This window comes from Hylobates moloch, unplaced genomic scaffold (genome assembly GCF_009828535.3).
Source record: "Hylobates moloch isolate HMO894 unplaced genomic scaffold, HMol_V3 SCAFFOLD_6, whole genome shotgun sequence".
In the NCBI taxonomy this organism is placed as follows: Eukaryota; Metazoa; Chordata; class Mammalia; order Primates; family Hylobatidae; genus Hylobates; species Hylobates moloch.
The window spans coordinates 117,302,995-117,321,392 of record NW_026652281.1 but is presented as its reverse complement, the minus strand read 5'-3'; the positions used below and the strand labels follow the sequence as shown (position 1 = coordinate 117,321,392).

The 18,398-nt window shown below is 46.5% G+C and overlaps 2 protein-coding genes across 3 annotated transcripts in view; one reads left to right on the top strand and one right to left on the bottom strand.

Moving 5' to 3' along the window:
* Positions 1-15,199, top strand: part of PFDN1 (prefoldin subunit 1) — a 59,289-nt gene extending 44,090 nt beyond the window's left edge. Inside the window, exon 4 of one of the 2 annotated variants that reach the window (XM_032158066.2) lies at positions 14,206-15,199. In XM_032158066.2, the coding sequence (XP_032013957.1) occupies positions 14,206-14,289 (84 nt within the window). In that variant the 3' untranslated portion in view covers positions 14,290-15,199. The remainder of the gene's footprint in view (positions 1-14,205) is intronic. The other variant, XM_058439906.1, reaches the window with a different exon arrangement.
* Positions 15,200-16,435: 1,236 nt separating this feature from the next.
* CYSTM1 (cysteine rich transmembrane module containing 1) overlaps positions 16,436-18,398 on the bottom strand; it is an 85,661-nt gene continuing 83,698 nt past the window's right edge. The window contains exon 3 of the mRNA XM_058439904.1: positions 16,436-16,911. Within this exon, the coding sequence (XP_058295887.1) occupies positions 16,805-16,911 (107 nt within the window). The 3' untranslated portion in view covers positions 16,436-16,804. The remainder of the gene's footprint in view (positions 16,912-18,398) is intronic.

Below are 18,398 nucleotides of genomic sequence, written 5' to 3'. Positions count from 1 at the left end.
CAACACTTATTATTTTCTGTTTTTTATTTTATTTTCTTTTATTTTTTGTTTTTATATTTTTAGTAGAGACGGAGGTCTCGCCATGTTGCCCAGGCTGGTTTCCAACTCCTGAGCTCAAGTGATCCTCCCATGTTGGCTTCCAAAGTGCTGGGATTACAGGTGTGCAACACTGCATCTGGCCGGTTTTTTGTCATAGCCATCCTAGTTGGTATAGTCTATCATTGTGATTTTTTAAATTTGCATTTTTGTAATGATAATAATGTTGAACAGCTTTTCATGTTATTTTTGGCCAGTAATATGTCTTCTTTGAGGAAATATCTGTACAAATCCTTTGCTCATTTTAAAATTGGGTTGTCTTTGTTGCTGTTGACTTGAAAGAAAATAGGAATTCTGGAGCTGAAAGAAAATAGGAATTGCTTGGAGCAGAGAGCAGGATCAGGATTGACTTTAGGCTCTAGCCACACATACCTGCATGTTAATCTTACCCCCACAGTTGCGTCAATTACACCTCCACTTCCAAGAATGCAAGGTGTCACCTTTACTTCCTCTCTTAGCAGGCACACCCTTATTCACCTACTCCTTTACCATGCCTACAGGCCAAACTCCACTGTAAACACTGGATTTTATCCTCTTGCTCCTGTAAGACTGGGACAAACTAAAGACGAACTGAAATATTGGGACTTACTGTTTTTTGTTGTTGTTTTTGCTCATTTGGAAGACTTGTAGAGTTTTAACAGTTCCTCTAGTCTGTCTTATTGAAGAGCACTTGACTTTTTGATGTTGGCAAAACAGAAGAAAAGTAATGTATATTGGGAAACTGTAATCGTTTCTTTGGGCATAATTGTAGTGATGCTTCTACAACCCTTGTGTTGGACCTACACAAAACCCAATGTCTCATTGAAGATAGGAGTTAACATTATTTGTCCTGACACTGCATTACATGTTCTTGAGGCTCATCTGTAACAGTTAAAATGTCTGCTAGTTTTCCTTCATGGAGTTAGGGTTAGGTCTCAACTTTTTAAAGTTGCAAGATATCCTACAGGCCACTTGATGTAGCGCTCCCCTTTCTAGCCGCCAACCATTTCTGACGTGTTGTCACTCTTCCTATTTGAACATATCCAATGATTTTTAGTGACCTCATTCTTTTTCCTGAACTACTCTCCTTTTGGTTTCTATGACACACATTTCCCTCCTTTTTAGTATTATTTACTGGTTCCTCCTTTTCATTCCAGTCTTAAAATGTTGAATTTCTTCAAGGCTAAGTCCTCTTATTGTATGTTCTTTCCCTAGGAATTTCATCCATTCTCACGACTTCAAGTACCACCTCTATGCAAAATTATATCCCTAGCCCAGATTTCTTCCATGAACTCCAGAGCCAATCTAGTTTTTCACATCTCATTTGGATGTCTCACAGGTACCTTAAACCTACTATGTCCAAAACAAAGCTCAGAATCTTCCCTTCCAAACCAGGTCCTCCTCCTGCATTTCTTCTTGCAGTGAAAGGCAGCACCCTCGAGCCAGTGTGCAAGCCCCAACTGGGCATCCTGGGAGTCATTCCTGACATCCTCCTCCCCAGCTTCTGACATCTAATGAAGGTTATGATGAAGGGAGTGGTGAAGTCCTCTTGTTGATTTTCCTCCTGAATATTTAAAAAATCTACCTGCTCTTCTTCATCTCCATTGTCACCACTAAGATACTGTCATCTCTTTCCAAGACGATTGCAGTGGCCTCCTAATAGGTTTGCAACGTTCACGCGTGCATTCTCTAATCCAGTGCTTTTTTTTTTTTTACAGTACAGCTCTCAGAAAATTGTATTTGCACAATTCACTGGGGTAACCGGACAAAGGTGCTCAGAGCTGGAGGCAACTGCCCAGGGGGGTTTTGGCTGCCCTGGACCACCCAGCCACTCCAGGGACTGAGGGATCAGTATCTTGGGCACATCTGTTACCCATTCATGATTCATAGGACATTTTTGGGAAGCTCTGTTCTCATTCATGCTCTATGCTTCAGCTGAGTGAGATTGTTTTTAATGGAAATTTGACTTTTGCTCTCCTGCTTAAAACCCAGTGGCATTCCATTGCCTTCAAGACAAATTCCAAAACTTTAATGTGGCTTAAGACCCCACATGATCCGACTCAGCCTCACCAGCCTCTTCTCTGTATTCTCACCCTTTCTTTCTCTGTGCTTCAGTCTCCCTGGTTGACATTCAATTCTCCCAACTTGCCGGGCTCCATTTATCTGGAATTACTCTCTCCTCACTCTCACCTCTCCTGTTGTTAATTCCTGCTCATCCTTCAGAGCTGAGTTCTTAAGTCCCTCTGTGAGTTCCTTGATTCCATCAGATGTTTCCCCCATTGAAGACCATGGTTTCCCTCAGATCCCTTATTACAATGGTAGCTAAATGTCTGTGTGGCCTGCAACAGTATAATCTCCAGGGATAAGTGTGTGCTTTGTTCGCTGCTCTACTGTTGGTGCTCTTTGGAGTGCTGAGTGCCCAATACCTGTTGGTTAGATGAATTATGTGCCAGTTCTTGGTGCTAGGGTTATAGCATTAATCAAATCAGACATGATCCCTACTCTTTGGAGCTTACACTGAGATACAGACAATAAAGAAACAAGAAACCATCACGTAGTAAGGGTGATGTTTTAGAGAGTTACTGGAGACCTCCTTTAGTTGAATAATTGGGGAAGAGCTTTCTGAAAAAGTGAAATTTCAGCTAGAATGTGAATGAAAAGAAGCAGACAGCCACATAAAAGTATCTCAAGGAAGAACATTCCAGGTGGAGGTCACAGAGAAATATTACACAGAGAGATATTCTTGTCTTAAGACAGAAATAAGTCTGCTGGAGCTGTTTAAGCAAGTGAAAGGGGGACAGAGTAGTAATGAAGTGGAGGGGTTGGCAGGAATGAGGCCATGTGGAGCCTGATTACCTCGGTTAAAGAGTCTGGTTTGTTTTCTAAGTGTGAGGTGAAACCATTAGAGGCTTTTTTTTTTTTTTTTTTTTTTTTTTTGAGATGGAGTTTTGCTCTTGTTGCCCAGGCTGGAGTGCAGTGGCATGATCTCGGCTCACTGCAACCTCCACCTCCCGGGCTCAAGTGATTCTCCTGCCTCAGCCTCCTGAGTAGCTGGGATTACAGGCGTGCCACCATGCCTAGCTAATTTTTTTTATTTTTAGTAGAGACGGGGTTTCATCATGTTGTCCAGGCTGGTCTCAAACTCCTGACCTCAGGTGATCCACCTGCCTCGACCTCCCAAAGTGTAGGGACTACAGGTGTGAGCCACCACGCCCGGCCCATTAGAGGCTTTTTGAGCAGAGGCTAACTTGATTCAGTGTGAGAGTGTCCACGACACACCTCCAGGCAAGAGATGATGGAGGCTTGGACTAGGACGGGGGCAGTGGTGCTAGATAGAAAGAAGAGTAGAGTTTGGGAATGTATTTGGAAGTAAGCTAATAAGATTTGCCGATGGATTGGATGGAAGGCGTGGGGATTGAGGAAAAGAAAAAAATCAGGGATGTGCCATGTAGGGTCATTCTTGAAAAACATAGCTTTTTTTTTTTTTTTTGTCATTTTTTGTTTTTTACATTGAGCAGTTGGGTGAGTGCCATTCATTGAGATGGGGAAGTCAGGGAGGGGTAGGGGTGGAGGTGACTATAAATCAGTTGTGTTTGTTTTAAACATATTAAAGTCTGGGTTTGACATCCAAGAAAATATGTTTTATAAATAATTGGATATGTTAAATCTGGAATTAAGGGGAGATAGGGTTGGAGATACAAATTAGGAGTCATATAATGTTTAAAGCTGTGAGATGAGAGTATTGGTTTTGTTGTTGTTGTTTGAGACGGAGTCTTGCTCTGTCACCCACGCTGGAGTACAGTGGCTTGATCTCAGCTCACTGCAACGTCTGCCTCCTGGGTTCAAGCGATTCTCATACCTCAGCTTCCCAAAGTGCTGGGATTACAGGCGTGAGCCACCACACCTGGCCGAGATGAGAGTTTCTAAGAGGGAGTGCAGATGGGGAGAAGAGGAGGAGTTCCAGGACAGCTTCTTGGGAAATGCAGCATTCGGAAGCTGAGCAGAGGAGGGGTAGTCAGCAAAGGAGAACTTAGAAAGAGTAGCCAGTTATGTCGGAAGAGAATAGAAGTGTGGTGTCATGAAAGCTAGAAGGAGAAAGTGTTCCAAGAACTGTGTTGAACACTGTTGAGAGGTTGAGTAAGATGACAGAGAAGCACCCGTAGAGATCATTGGACTTGAATCATTGCCAATTCATTAGAGGAGGTAGAAGTGTGATTGGAGAGGTCTGAGGAGCAGATAGGAGGGAAGACAGGGGAGGCAGCTGCCTCAGAAAACTGATTCAAGAAGTTTTGCAGAAAAAAGGCAGTACTTACAGGGGACTGAGAGGTAAAGAAAGGGTTTTTTAATGATTTGCCTCACCAAGAAGGATCTTGCAGAGTAAGAAATAGAAGATGAAGAAGAAAGGAAGGTTAACGGTAAGAGTGAAGTTTCTGAGAAGGTATGTGGGGATGAAATCATTGTCTAAGTGGAAGGGTCGTGTATGTGTTTTTGTTTTGTTTTGAGACAGGGCCTTGCTCTGTCACCCAGGCTTGAGTGCAGTGGCATGATCACGGCTCACTGCATGCAGTCTCAACCTCCTGGACTCAAGTGATCCTCCTGCCTTAGCCTTCTGAGTAGCTGGGGCTACAGACATGCACCACCACGCCCAGCTGATTTTTTTATTTTTGTAGAGATGGGGTCTCGCTATAGATACAGGGTCTCACTAATAGGTGGGTGATATTCTCAGCCAGGGTTCTGTAAATTACAGCCCAAGGGCCAGCTGGTCTCAGACTCCTTCCCTCAAGTGATCGTCCCTCCTCGGCCTTCCAAAGTGCGGGGTTGTATTTTGATTCCTTTAAAAAAACAGTACAGGGATGCTATCAATTTTAACAGTAGAGAAAGAAGAGACTATACATACAGGTGTAGGCCGATTAGTAGATTTGGTAGCGGGAGGATAGAGTTCTCATCAGATTTATTTTCTCAGCTGAGGAGAGGAGGGAGAATAGGCGATTTGAGGAGACAAGACCAAGCATGAAATAGTTATTTTGGAGAGCAGACAATGAAAACAAAGGAAGTTTAATAAAATTTCCATAGTGCCCATTTGGGATTCATGGCTCTGAATTTAAGGTGAGACCATTCAGCACAGTTTAGCATTTTCCTCCAGCAACATTCAGCCACTCAGGGTGAAGCATGGAGTGGGTAGATGGTTGAATTTAATCTGGGTTGGCATTTTCCCAGGTAAGTGCAACAGAGGGAGAGAGGGACATAGGTGAAAGGGTATATATAAGGAGAATAAATATAAATGATGGACTATATAAGCAAAGCTGGGTAGGAAGGGAAAAGTCCATGGAAGCATAATGGATAATGAACAACTTGTTGCGTGACGAGGTTGAAGAAATGCTGGAGCGAGAGTATCAGAAGTGACCTGGAAGAATATGAGGTAGTGGTGGTAAAATGAACACTTCAGAGGTGTGCAGCTTCTAGTGTTGACAAGACCTAGGGCATGACCATGGACTGGGTGGCTGAGGTGGGGTAACCGTAAAATTGTGAGGAGAGAGGAGGCTGTGGTATTGGGTGGGTCATCTACATTCTTGTTGAAGTCACCTTGAATGGTACAGCAGTGGTGGAGAGGGAGACAGGGAGCCACCGATGATGAGGGATAGTGCCCAGGATACTGCAAGATTGAAGCAACAAGGAGAGGGGAGTCCAGTGGTTAAGCATGATGCCATGAACTTCAGGGACCAGGGTTTGTGAAGGATAAAGGAGGGGAAATGGTTTGGCAGTGAGCTGAATGAATGGATGGAAGGATGGACGGATGGAAATGTAGGCTTTTATTAGGCAGCTTTCAGTGAAAGTTAAAAATCTCTAACTGCTGGACTCAGTCCTACCTTTTAAAGCTCCATCTTTTTAAGGAACAGACACTGGCAAACCACTGCCTGCCCCGTCCAGCCCACTGCCTGTTTCTGTGCTTTTGAAACACAGCCGTGCCCATTCATCTGCACCACACCCATTTGTTTGCACATTGTCTGACTACTTTTGTGCTACAGTGGCAGAGCTGAGTAGTTGTAAGAGATAACCCCACAGTGAAAGCCTGAAATATTTGTTATCTGGCCCTTTATAGAAAAAGTTTGCTGACTCCTGATTTAGAACAAAAAGTTTGAGTCTCAAACTTCAGTGTGGGTCACAGCCACCCTGGAGGGCTTGTGAAAACACAGATTGCCGGACTCCATCCCCAGGGTTTCTGATTCAGTGGGTCTGGGTCGGGGCATAAGAATATGCCCTTCTAATAAGTTTGTAGGTGATCCTGATGCTGCTGGGAGAGGACTGCACTTGGAGAGCCATTGCTTTCTATAGTTAAGGAAGTGATAGATTCCTTATTCCCTTAATCTTCTCTAAACCAAAAGTCCCCACCCACTTCAGCTGCCCATCGCTTGACATGATCTGCTGGCTTGTCATCATCCCTTTTACACCTGGTGCCTGCAGATAGTAGTGATTCTTTGGTTGAGGCTTGATCAGCACCATATTGCATTGAGACAGTTGCTGCTCTTGGCTCTGGGCTTCACTCTGAGCTTTCTATCTGGTCTTTCCCAGGTTATCTGGTAGGCTGGGCTTTCTCTGGGACTCACATGAAGCTGATGTGTTAGGGAGGGCAGCAGTAGGTAGACCTCAGCTAAACCTCAGGGGGACCGAGCAGTTAAACACTGTTGTTTGAAGAAGAATTTTTTCCCCTTGTGTATATCTGCTGTAAAGTGCTTGAGTGGTGTAGGGGTTCGTCTTGGCAGACTGAGTTGGGGTTGCTAGCCAGCATGTGATCGTAGGTGGGGTTTGGGAGTCTGACCCCATATAGTAGCAGTGTCAGTCTGTCGGCAGGTAAAAGCACACCTGGGAGGAAAACAGGTCAGCGCTTAGCTGAAGCAAGTCTTTTGTCCCTGTCCTTCAGCAGAAAGACCTCTGAAGGGTCTTTTCTTTTCTTTCTTTTCTGAAGGATATTTCTAAAGTAGTATCTAGAAGATGCAGGGACAGTAACTCCTTCCGAGATTTCTCTTTATTCTCCTGCTCCATGCCTAAAATTGCTTTATCTTTCTTTGATTTGTCTCCCAGCGGTGTAGCTCAGTGGTTACCATATCGCCTAGCTGTGTCCTCTGGTGAAGTGGATGCACCCAGATGAGTTTACAAGTGGGCATATCCATGGACCGCTTAGACCTGCCTCTCAGGTGTGGGGTTTTGCCTGCCTCTGTTGGCGCTCCTCACCCATCCAGGCTGGCGGCTCAGGGCACATGTGCCCTCAGGGCTCTGCCCCGCCCCTGCCTGCTGCAGCCATGGCCATGCTGTCCCATTTTCCATCCTGACTTCTCTGATTGTGTCCCTTGTTGCCTTTTTTTCTGTTTTTGTCTTGTTTCCCCTGCCTTCTTCCAACCTTGTCCTCCGTCAAGACATGCCTCTTCAGCCCTCAGTGAGTTCTTGGCCTCTTGCCAAACATCCCCATTGTGGGCAGTTGGTGCCCTCTGACCATTTTACAGATCTGCCAGTGAGCGAACATGAGAATTAGTGAGGCTTTGGGTTTTTAATGTGGAAGTCATGGTAGAGACAGCGAAAAGATGGCCATTGCCTTCAGTTTTTTTGATTAATAGTAGAGCTTGAAGTTGGTGGTGGTCTCCAGGAGCTGGAAGCTGTGGATTTTACACAAGAGAGAAGTATGTGACCAAGGCAGGTCACACTCCCAGCAGAAACCGTGACTCCCAGCAGAGGGTCTCTGAGGACTCACCTCTCACAGAATATCAGGAACAGAGGGGAACCTAAGTCTGCCTTGTCTGTTGCCTCTGAAGCCTGGATTGGAGGGCAGGAGATGAGCCAGCAGGGCTATTTTTATGCAGATAAAAGTACATATCTGTACACATCCATAGTATGTCTACCCTCTCCTCTGAGCTCCATTTAACCTGTTTTGTTTGTTTAGTCTTTAAGGCAAGAGTTCATTTGAAGAAAGTGTCGTGTGGCTAAAGTAGAAATGGGAGTGTGGTGGGGGTGGAGGGATGCACTGGTATTGCCCAAATCCTCATCTTACAAATGGGAAAATAGAGGGACAGAGAGGAGAAAACTCTTTTCTATACCCCAAGGCAGGACAAACAGGAAAGAAAGAAAGAAAGAAAGAGAAAGAAAGAAAGAAAGAAAGAAAGAAAGAAAGAAGGAAGGAAGAAAAAAAAAAACAAAAAACTAATTTAGAGAAGGAGAGCTGGAGACAAAGTTCCTAAGAAAAGAAAAAAGTCTGTAGTGATAGCGTCACAAGATGTATTACCTCAGGAGTCTACTTGAGAGATTGTGTCATATCAGAAAAGTTCTAGGGACTGGAGCCTCTTTCCTTGGTAAGAGGATGAGAATGAAACACCAGCCCCTCAGTCTGACTCCTGGAAAAAAGAACCTCAGGCCGATGAGCAATAACTCCAACAATGTCATTTCCCTGGCCATGCTGAGCCCCACAGGAAATCTCAGAGTTTGTCATCACAACGAGGGCCCACAAGAATGTCACTGCACCCAGAGCTTTGTGGTTTGATGCCACTAGAGACTTTCCTGGTGAAAGCATTCTGAGGGAAGTTGCTCAGCAAGCAAGACAGAAAGATGCTGCAGTGAGATCAGCAGATGCCCTCCCAGGATTGCTGGTAGTAAGTGTGGATTTCAAATGTCGCTCCTAGCAGCCCTGAGGCTGACATCGGATAGAGCAGTTCCTCAAGGATTTCAGAGTCCAGGACATGGGAAATTGGGGTGGTTTGTTTTTTAGTTTTGCAAGTTGACCTGATAAAGCATAAAGGCCTGTTAGGGCCTGTTCTGTTTGTGGAAGCAAGGCCAGATCAAAGCCCCCACTGGGATCTGTAACGTTTGAGTTTTGTTATTTATTTATTTTATTATAAATCAATAATTCATAATTGTATAAATTTATGGGGTAAAGATGTTATGATTTATAAATATAATATGGGCTGGGTACAGTAGTTCACACCTGTAATCCCAGCACTTTGGGAGGCTGAGGCAGGTGGATCATTTGAGGCCAGGAGTTCAAGACCAGCCTGGCCAACATGGTGAAACCCCTTCTCTACTAAAGATAGAAAAATTAGCTGGGTGTGGTGGTACTCACCTGTAATCCTAAGCTACTCAGGAGGCTGAGATGGGAGAATTGCTTAAACCCGGGAGGCGGAGTTTGCAGTGAGCCTAGATCGTGCCATTGCACTCTACCTTGGACAACAGAGCAAGACCCTGCTTCAAAAAAAAAAAAAAAAAAATGTAGAATAATTAAATCAAGCTAGTTAACATATTCATTACCTCAAATACTTGACATTGTTTGTAGTGATAGGTTGGAGTTTTAAATCTGTGTATATCCAGGGGCAGGGGTAAGAGGGCAATGCTGAAAGCTGAAAACCACCATGAAGGAAAATGGTCAGTTTCTGCCTTTGCTTCTTCTGTTGGGCGTTTCTTGATTATTCAAGTTGGGAGGGAAAACTAAAAAGTGTGTGTACATCAGTAAGGCGTCATTTCCCACACTAAAGCACTTTATTCAACAAACATCAAATTCCTATTATGTGCCAGCCATTCTTCTAGACAGTAGGACTGTATGAGGTGACAGAACAAAGTCCTGCCCTTGTGGACCTTTCCTTCTCATAAGGGAAGTCAGACAGTTTCTGCTTCCTGTGGTGGAAAGAGCTCTGGAGAAGAGTCAAGGTGAGGAGAATAGGGAGTATTGGGCAGCATGTACTCAAGAACGCCTCGCAGATAAGGTAACATTTGAGAAAGGCCTGAAGGAAGTGAGGGGACGAGTAATGTGAATATCTGGGGAAGAGAACTTCTACACGGAGAGCACAGCAAAGGGCAAAGGCCAGGCAGGAACATACCTGGTGGATTGGAGGAGCAGCACGGGAGGCCCGTGTGACTGGAGCTGAAGGAGTGAGGGGGAAGAGTTGTTGGAGGTGAGGTCGGAGATTTAGCTGAAACCAAGACCATGCATGCAGGGCTTCTTGGAAGTTGAAAAGTACTGTGGTGTGAATAGTTGTTTCTCCCTAAAGTCTTCGTTGAAATCCTAACTCCTGAGGTGATGGTGTTAGGAGGTGTGGCCATTTGGGAGACGAGTAGGTCATGAGGGCAGAGCCCTTTAAATGGGGTTAGTGCCCTTACCCAAGAGCACAGCACCGCACTGGAAATGAAGGATGTCCCTGCTGTGGTGTGCATAGGGTTTCTTTGACCCCCTGGCAGGTCTCATGTTGAAATTTGGTACCCCCAGACCCCCCCAACCCCCACAAAAAAATTTGATCCCCAGTGTTGAAGGTGGGGCCTGGTGGGAGATGTTTGGATTGTGGGGGCGGGTTTCTTGTGTATGGCTTGGTGCCAATCTCATGGGAGTGAGTTCTCACGCTTCGTTTCTTCACTGACTGGCTGTTGAAAAGAGCCTGGCACCTCCTCTCTCTCGTTTCCTCTCTGGCCACATGATTTCTGTACAGGCGGCTCCCCTTCACCTTCCACCACGAGTGCAAGCAGCCAGAAACTCTCCAGAAGCAGATGCTGCACTATGCTTGTATAGCCCGCAGACCTGTGGGCCAAAGAAACCTCTTTTCTTCATAAATTACCCAGCCTCAGATATTCCTTTAGAGCAACACAAACAGACTAAGACACCCGTGGAGACAGAGGCCTCCCAAGGTTCTTCTGCACTCACAGGACCAATCCTGCCACGCCTCTGACCACACTGAATTGCAGAGGCCTGGGTAACTGCCCTTAAAACTTTGTAAGCTAGGATCGTATTTATCCCCAAATAATTGTGGTAGAATTGATGTCTGGGGGCATCCCTCATTTCAGGTATTGTGTTGGTTTTCTACTTGGTTTTCTACTTGTATTTGAAACCACCACGAATTGGTCTTCACAGCGCCTTGTTTGGACACTAATGATTGGATTCAGGGCCCACCCTAATGCAATGTGATCTCATCTTAACTTAGTTACATCTGCAAAGATCCTCTTTCCAACCAGAGATTAGAACTTCAGCATATCTTTTTGTCAAATTCAGTTCAACCCACAACAGGTGCCTTGTTCTGGGTTTGATTATGATGAGAGTCTTCTGGGCTTAAATATGCTTGGGGACTGAGACAGGAATTATTGAAATACAGTTAGAAAGGTCCACTATGTTAGGGATGTCCTGTCCTATTGGAATTTTTTTTTTTTTTTAAGAAATGTCTATTACGTTTATTTAAACTAATTAAAAATTTAAAGATGAAGGCAGTACCGTGGCACATGCCTCTAAGGCAAGAGAATTGCTTGAGCCCAGGAGTTTGAGGCCAGCCTGGGCAATATAACAAGACCTCATTTCTAGAAACAAAACAAAAATATAGATAGATAGATATGTTAATTTGCATCATCGTTTGGAAACCTGAAGACTTTAGGATATGCAGTGGTAAAATTCATCAAAGCGTTAGAAGACAGAGGTTTTACAAAGAAGGAATTTTTAAAGCTGAGAGGTACAGCCTGAGTTTGGCTGGGGAGCCTGGGTGGGAGGGCAGAAGAGCTCTTGCTGATGTTCCAAGTTTATGGTTTTGCCAGCTGTGGCAGCAAGTTGGCAGAGATTGAATGCAACAGACCAGAGTCCCTGGGCCCTGGCTGACTTTTGTAGGAGGAGAAGCGGGCTTATTCCGCTCGCCTTTCCCCTGCATTCACATGAGGTCCACAGGGTGCCCACGTGGCGTATGGCACCGAGCTATTGCTCCCCTCTGTGTGACACCCAGTGGACATACATTCTTTAGTGTGTGTCAGGGCTTACTAGTATTTGCCTTTTTTCAGCTCACCACAGTTAAAAGTCTAAGAGTTGTTTATCGGCCTGGCACGGTGGCTCACACCTGTAATCCCAACACTTTGGGAGGCCGAGGCGGGCAGATCACGAGGTCAGGAGTTTGAGACCAGCTTGGCTAACATAGTGAAACCCCATCTCTACTAAAAATACAAAAAATTAGCTGGCTTGGTGGTGTGTGCCTGTAATCCCAACTACTTGGGAGGCTAAGGCAGGAGAATCGTGTGAACCCAGGAGGCAGAGGTTGCAGTGAGCCAAGATGGCGCCATAGCACTCCAGCCTGGGCAACAGTGCGAGATTCCGTCTCAAAAAAAAAAAAAAAAAAGAGTTGTTTATCAAAGGAAGTTTAAGTTCCCACTCTGATATCACAGTGATAGGACTGTATTTGGTTTAGCAATGTAATTAAAATTCCTTAGCAACAGTATGCATTTGCAGGCATTGGATTGAATGGTTATCATGGTCACCATGAGTTGGAGTTTTGCTCTTGTTGCCCAGGCTGGAGTGTGATGGCACGGTCTTGGCTCACTGCAGCCTCTGCCTCCCAGGTTCAAGTGATTCTCCTGCCTCAGCCCCTGAGTAGCTGGGATTACAGGTGCCCGCCACCACACCCGTCTAATTTTTTGTAGAGACAGGGTTTTGCCATGTTGGCCAGGCTGGTCTTAAACTCCTGGCCTCAGGTGATCTGCCCGCCTTGGCCTCCCAAAGTGCTGAGATTATAGGCATGAGCCATTGTGTCTGGGCACCATGAGTTTTTATGGAGCTCCTGTTGTATCACAAGGAATTCTGTGCAACTTAGACAGATGGGAGATGAGTAAAGAGGGTTCTTTCTAGCCTTAAGGAAATTTGAAGCAAGGAGAGGACAGACAGGAATCAGAGGTTCACGGAAGAACTGATAAAGATTTGTGTATGCCACATTTGGCTTCTGTAGGAAAAAGCCTCTATATGTATCATTTAATAAATAGCTAAGCATGGTGGCTCATGCCTGTAATGCCAGCACTTTGAGAGACCGAGGAGGGAGGATCGCTTGGGTCCAGGAGTTTGAGATCAGCCTGGGCAATACAAAAAATAAAAAATTGAAGTTTCTCATTTCTACAAAAAAAAAAAAAAAAGCTGGGCATGGTGGTGCACACCTATAGTCCCAGTGCACCTAGAGTCCCAGCTACTTGGGCTGAGGTGGGAGGTAGAGGCTACAGTGAGCCGTGATTGCACCATTGCACTCTGAGCTGAGACCTTGTCTCAAAAATAAATAAAACATACAAACAAACAACTAATTAATTGGACAGAGAGCTCACTTGTCCTCTGCCCTAACCTCTCCCTGCTTCCCTGAGTCCTGTAGGCACTTTAGTGGGTGGAACAGAATCAACAGGTGCTTGGGTGAAGGGGGTTGAGGTGAGAGAAGGGCCTGGGCTGCCTGGTGACTGCATTACTGGTTCCAGTGTGGCTCGGTCCCATGTGCCTTGGGAGGTGATAATTTTGAGTATTCCCTCAGGACATGAATAGTATTCCTCAAAAAGGGAGGCTTCATTTCATGTCTGTTAACTGGGAATACAGCCACAACTATGTCCTCAGGGCAAGGACCACTGGTAAAACCACCATACTTCTGGGGTGAGCACAGGGCAAATAATGTACAGACATCGTTTCCTTTGACTAATCTTTGAGATCCTGGCTCCTGAAAGTAGTGAAAGTTCTTTGTCTAAGCCGAGATTTTAAATTTAGGACCCAGATGGGGTAGAAGGTAAGCCTCCAAAAGGTCCGCTTTCCTCAGTGTGTCAGTGTCCCAGATTCCTGGCAGGCAGCAGTCTCATTAGAAAAGCAGATTGCCTCCTGACTCACCCACTTGGTGCGATGTGAGACAGCCCCACAGCCCTCACAGCAGCCCATATTCCTGCTGGACAGGGCAGAGCGTGCACTGTCCATTTTATAGCTGCAGTGGCTACAGGCGCCTGGCCCAGGCCATGGAAAACCTTGAGAGGAGATAGTCTGTTACGGACAGGAGCTTTGTCCTGGAATTTCCTGGCCTTTGTCTGTCTGGGATAACTTCATGTACTGAGACGCCTGTTTTTTAGAGTCTGCTTCCTTCTGGGGGAGGAGTGCTACTGCCTGTCTTCCACAGAGCACTTTTGCTTCTACCAAAGCTATCTCCTCCCTGCTGCCTGCCCATGATCACCCAGGGTTCGGAGGTTGGGGGAGCACTGTGGGTAGGTGTGTCTACCTGGCTCGCAGTATACTCCTGGAAGTCACCCGTCGTCACAAAGGAAAAGCCATAACCATTGGGTGTCAAAGCTGTGTCTTCCAGCCCGGCCCATTCACTCTGGTCCTAACCTTTGTCTCTCATATTGCAGCAGAAAAAGTCCTACCTGGAGCGAAGCGTTAAGGAAGCTGAGGACAACATCCGGGAGATGCTGATGGCACGAAGGGCCCAGTAGGGAGCCTCTCTGGGAAGCTCTTCCTCCTGCCCCTCCCATTCCTGGTGGGGGCAGAGGAGTCTCTGCAGGGAAACAGCTTCTCCTCTGCCCCGATGGATGCTTTATTTGGGTGGCCTGGCAACATCACATTTTCTGCATCACCCTGAGCCCCATTTGCTTCCCAGCCCTGGAGTTTTTACCCTGGCTTTGCCTGCCACCTCTGCCCAGGACACTCTTCCCTCTCAGGGTGTGTGATGAACTCCCAGGAGAGGGAAGATGGGAGCCAGGGCAGGATAGGAAGCTCTGCCTGAGCTTTCCACTAGGCACGCCAGCCAGACCAATAAAAAGCATCTGTCCCACTCTGCTAAGCCTGGTTTTCTTGAGCAGAGGGATGGAACAGAGGGTGAGAGAGGCAGTGGCCGTCTCCACCTCAGCTCCTGCTCCCTCTGCATCAGTGCCCTTCCTTTCTTGGGGGATGGGCCTTGCCCTCTTCTCTTTTCCCTTCCTGTACCTTTGACTAACCCTCAGCTTCCGGGCCTGCATGTAGTAGAAGAGGAAAAAAGAACAGACGTTCAGAGCTGAATCTCAGTGAACAGAATAGCAGTCCCTGGATGGCAGTCTGCCTAAAGATTCCTTTCCCTGCCTTCTCCCATACATTCCAAAAGGAAGTTCAACAGTCAGCAGCACCTCCAACACTGTCTCCTTTTGGCCAATATCGTAAGATGGAAGCCGTAATCCTGAGGCCTCCTAGAGGCTGAGGGGGCAACGGTGTGATCCAGCTGGCTCATCCCAGCCCAGGTGGGCCAATTATTCAATTTTCAAGAATTTTGTTGCAAGCTAGTTGTTAAACACAGCCATTATAATTATGTAAATTTGCAAATTATGTTAAAAACAAGGACAATAAATATTCAAAATGCATCCCTAATTACTACATTTGACCACGATCTGTGCTCTATCTGCGCACTGGCTGTGACCTGTGAGGTTGGTTCTGTTGTGTCTGGGTGGTAGAAATCCCACATGATGGCAGGTCCTGTGCTGCCCTTCCCAGCTCCAGTCAGTGACATCACATTGGTAACTTGAAATCAGCCATGGCATGGTGGGAACACGTACATCACAGAAATAAGACATAGGACATGCTACAAAACATGGCTTTTTTTTTTTTTTTTTTTTTTAAAGAGAGCACTGGTAAACAAACATTTATCAGCACATCCACTGCTTCGGAGGGAAGGCAGGGAGCTGTCAGCTGCAGCTTCTTGGGCTGGCTGGGCTGGGCGGGCCAGCTGATGGAGGAAAATCGGACTTGCTGCTATGGCAGCCTGGCGCCACCGTGTGGCCAAATATGAGATGAGTGGCACGGCTGACTAGCTGGGGTGAGGGGTGAGAGGGGACAGCCAGAAGGGAAAACTTCGGCTGGGAGCGGTGGCTCACGCCTGTAATCCCAGCATTTTGGGAGGCTGAGGTGGGCAGATCAACTGAGGTTGGGAGTTCGCGACCAGCCTGACCAACATGGAGAAACCCTGTCTCTACTAAAAATACAAAATTAGCCAGGCCTGGTGGTACATGCCTGTAATCCCAGCTACTCGGGAGGCTGAGACAGAATTGCTTGAACCCAGGAGGGGGAGGTTGTGGTGAGCTGAGATCGCGCCATTGTACTCCAGCCTGGGCAACAAGAGTGAAACTCCATCTCAAAAAAAAAAAAAAAAAAAAAGGAAAACCTCTTGTCTGGCCCCATGTAATTGTAGGTTCCTGGGTTTCCAGGGAGCAGGCCTGGAAGCCACTCCAGGGGGCAGCCCCTGGTTACCAAAAGGCCCTTTCCTAGGCTCTGGGTAAAGGCAGGTGCAAGATGTGGTGGCAAATGCTCCTCCCTGAGCCTATCTCTGAGTGGGACTAGGGGGCGAGTAGCTTGGCCAGGAGCCCATGACCCAGCTGGAGGACACCTGGCCTCAGAACTGGCCTTCCTTGTAGCACCCTCACTGTTTGCATCACCACCAGAATATAAAGATTGGCTGCTGGTCATATATTGGATGGTGGCCACTAGCTGAGATACCTACATTTTATAAGCCTCAGTGAGCAGATGAGTAGTTAGACATGGTAACAGAGTCCAGGAGACAAGCACAGACTCCAGGTAGCTTAGCTTAGACCTGGAATCATTTAGACAGACAGACAGTTGAGCTTTGGACAAATTTATTGAAACATACAGGCTGTTAGCAGAGAAATCATTCCATGGTGTGTTACATTTGGCCACTATCTTGAATGTATAATTTAAAAATTATAAATATTTTTCACAACTAAGCCTTTGGCCAAAAAAGTCATTTAGCACATCTTTAAAGATCAATAAGAAATGGATTTTGGACATTAAAAAGATCAAGTCACTGAATTAAACAGTAGCAACCCCCACTAATCTAGAATCCCATAGTGCTGAAGGTAGAGGTGTCTGTGCAAAGCTAGTCATTTGTTACAGCAATCAGAAGAGATGGGGGCAGGCACACCTGTCAGAAGTGGCAGCAGAGCTGGCAGGACAGGGCGGCTGGGCTGGTCAGGTGAGCATGTCCCAGAGACAGCAGCAACAGAGAGCAGTCCAGCAGGCTGTGAGGCAGGTGGATGGTCCCAGCTCATCTCTTCTTTGGTCTTCTACCACATACACTGGAGGGAGAAGAGGGAAGAAGGTGAGAATGGGCTGGTGCAAACCCCAGGCCCTGCAAAGTTAGCCTCCCAGGACCACGGGAAGGCTACAGCAGGGGAAAGTTATTGAGCAGACTGGTGAAACCATGCTCCTGCCATTGCTGCTGCTGAATGGAAGGAGGGTGGCTCAGCTCAGCTGCTTTCTCCCTCCTGCCACTCCAGACCCAAGACGCCCTCACCCTCACAGGGACAAGTACTAGAGAACTCGCAGAATGGTCCCATGCCAAGGCAACCAGAGTTGGCCAACCCTACTTGGTTTGTAAACCAGGTAGCATGTCGTCCCCCCTGCAGGGGAACTGGGGGTCATTTCTTGGGATACAGCTGACCCATCACCCAAGAATAACAGAGGAAAGGGAATTAAAATCTCCTTTTAAAGGGGGGCTTTAAACCCTCAAAGAATAATCAAGAGCCCTGGTTTTTCATTCCTGGGCAATACACAATTTCACAATGTGCCCTCAACCTCTATACCTTGACTTAAACGATGAAGGAAGGCAGGGATGAAAACCTGGCTGAGTGGGACGGGGTGGCTGGAGCCTCTGTGGTGTCTTCCTGAGCCTAGCACGCTCACTTTTCCTCCAAATGGAGTTGGAAGCCTGAGCCCTGTCATGGCTAAGTGCTCTATCAAGAGATCTGAGTGCTAAACAAGTCCATAGGTCAAGAAGGACCCCAACTACTTGTCAGCTGATTTGTGGCATTAGCTTCTCTTCCCATAAGGACATATTTTAAATGGCTGCTAGTCAATCTGTGGCCACTTAAAATCTCAGAACAACCACTGTCATCAAACTCATAAGCAGTAAGCATTTCACTTTTCCAAAGTTCATGAATGCATGAATCTTATCAATTAAGCCAGTCCTTTAGGGGTTTTCTTTCAGTTTTCTTGTGTTTTTTGTATCTGTTCTTAGACCCCTCTCTTGGCAGTGCCTCTCTCTGGAGCCTGGTGTCATCGCTATTACAGGGCACGCCGAGTGGGTTAGTAGGGAGATTTTCCAGGACCTCCCATTGTATCAGCTGCCCTCTACTGCACGGACATGTTCCTTTTCCTTCTCCTGTGGCACAGGTTTAATCTCAGTCCACTTTCATTTGGCTCCACTCAGCAGCACAGGTCTGGGTCTAGATGCCCTTCACCAGGAAAGCCTGCTCAGAGGGAGAGGATGAATGGCTCATTTATTCTGAGGCCTCCTAAGGTCAAGTACCTGATTTCGTCTTCACAGCAACCCTGAGGTGGATACTACCATCATTCCCACTTCACAGGCAAGGAATTCGAGGCTTAGAGAGCTTAGGTCTCTTGTTCAAGCACATGCGACGAGGCAGAGGCAAGGGCAGGATCTGAACCCAGGGCTTTATGGCTCTAAAGCCTCTGGCAAGCCAGGCTTGCTCAGACCCAACTGGGATAGAAAAGGGATCAGAAAGAGAACAGAGGTGACTGGGGCTACAGCAAAGTCGTCTCT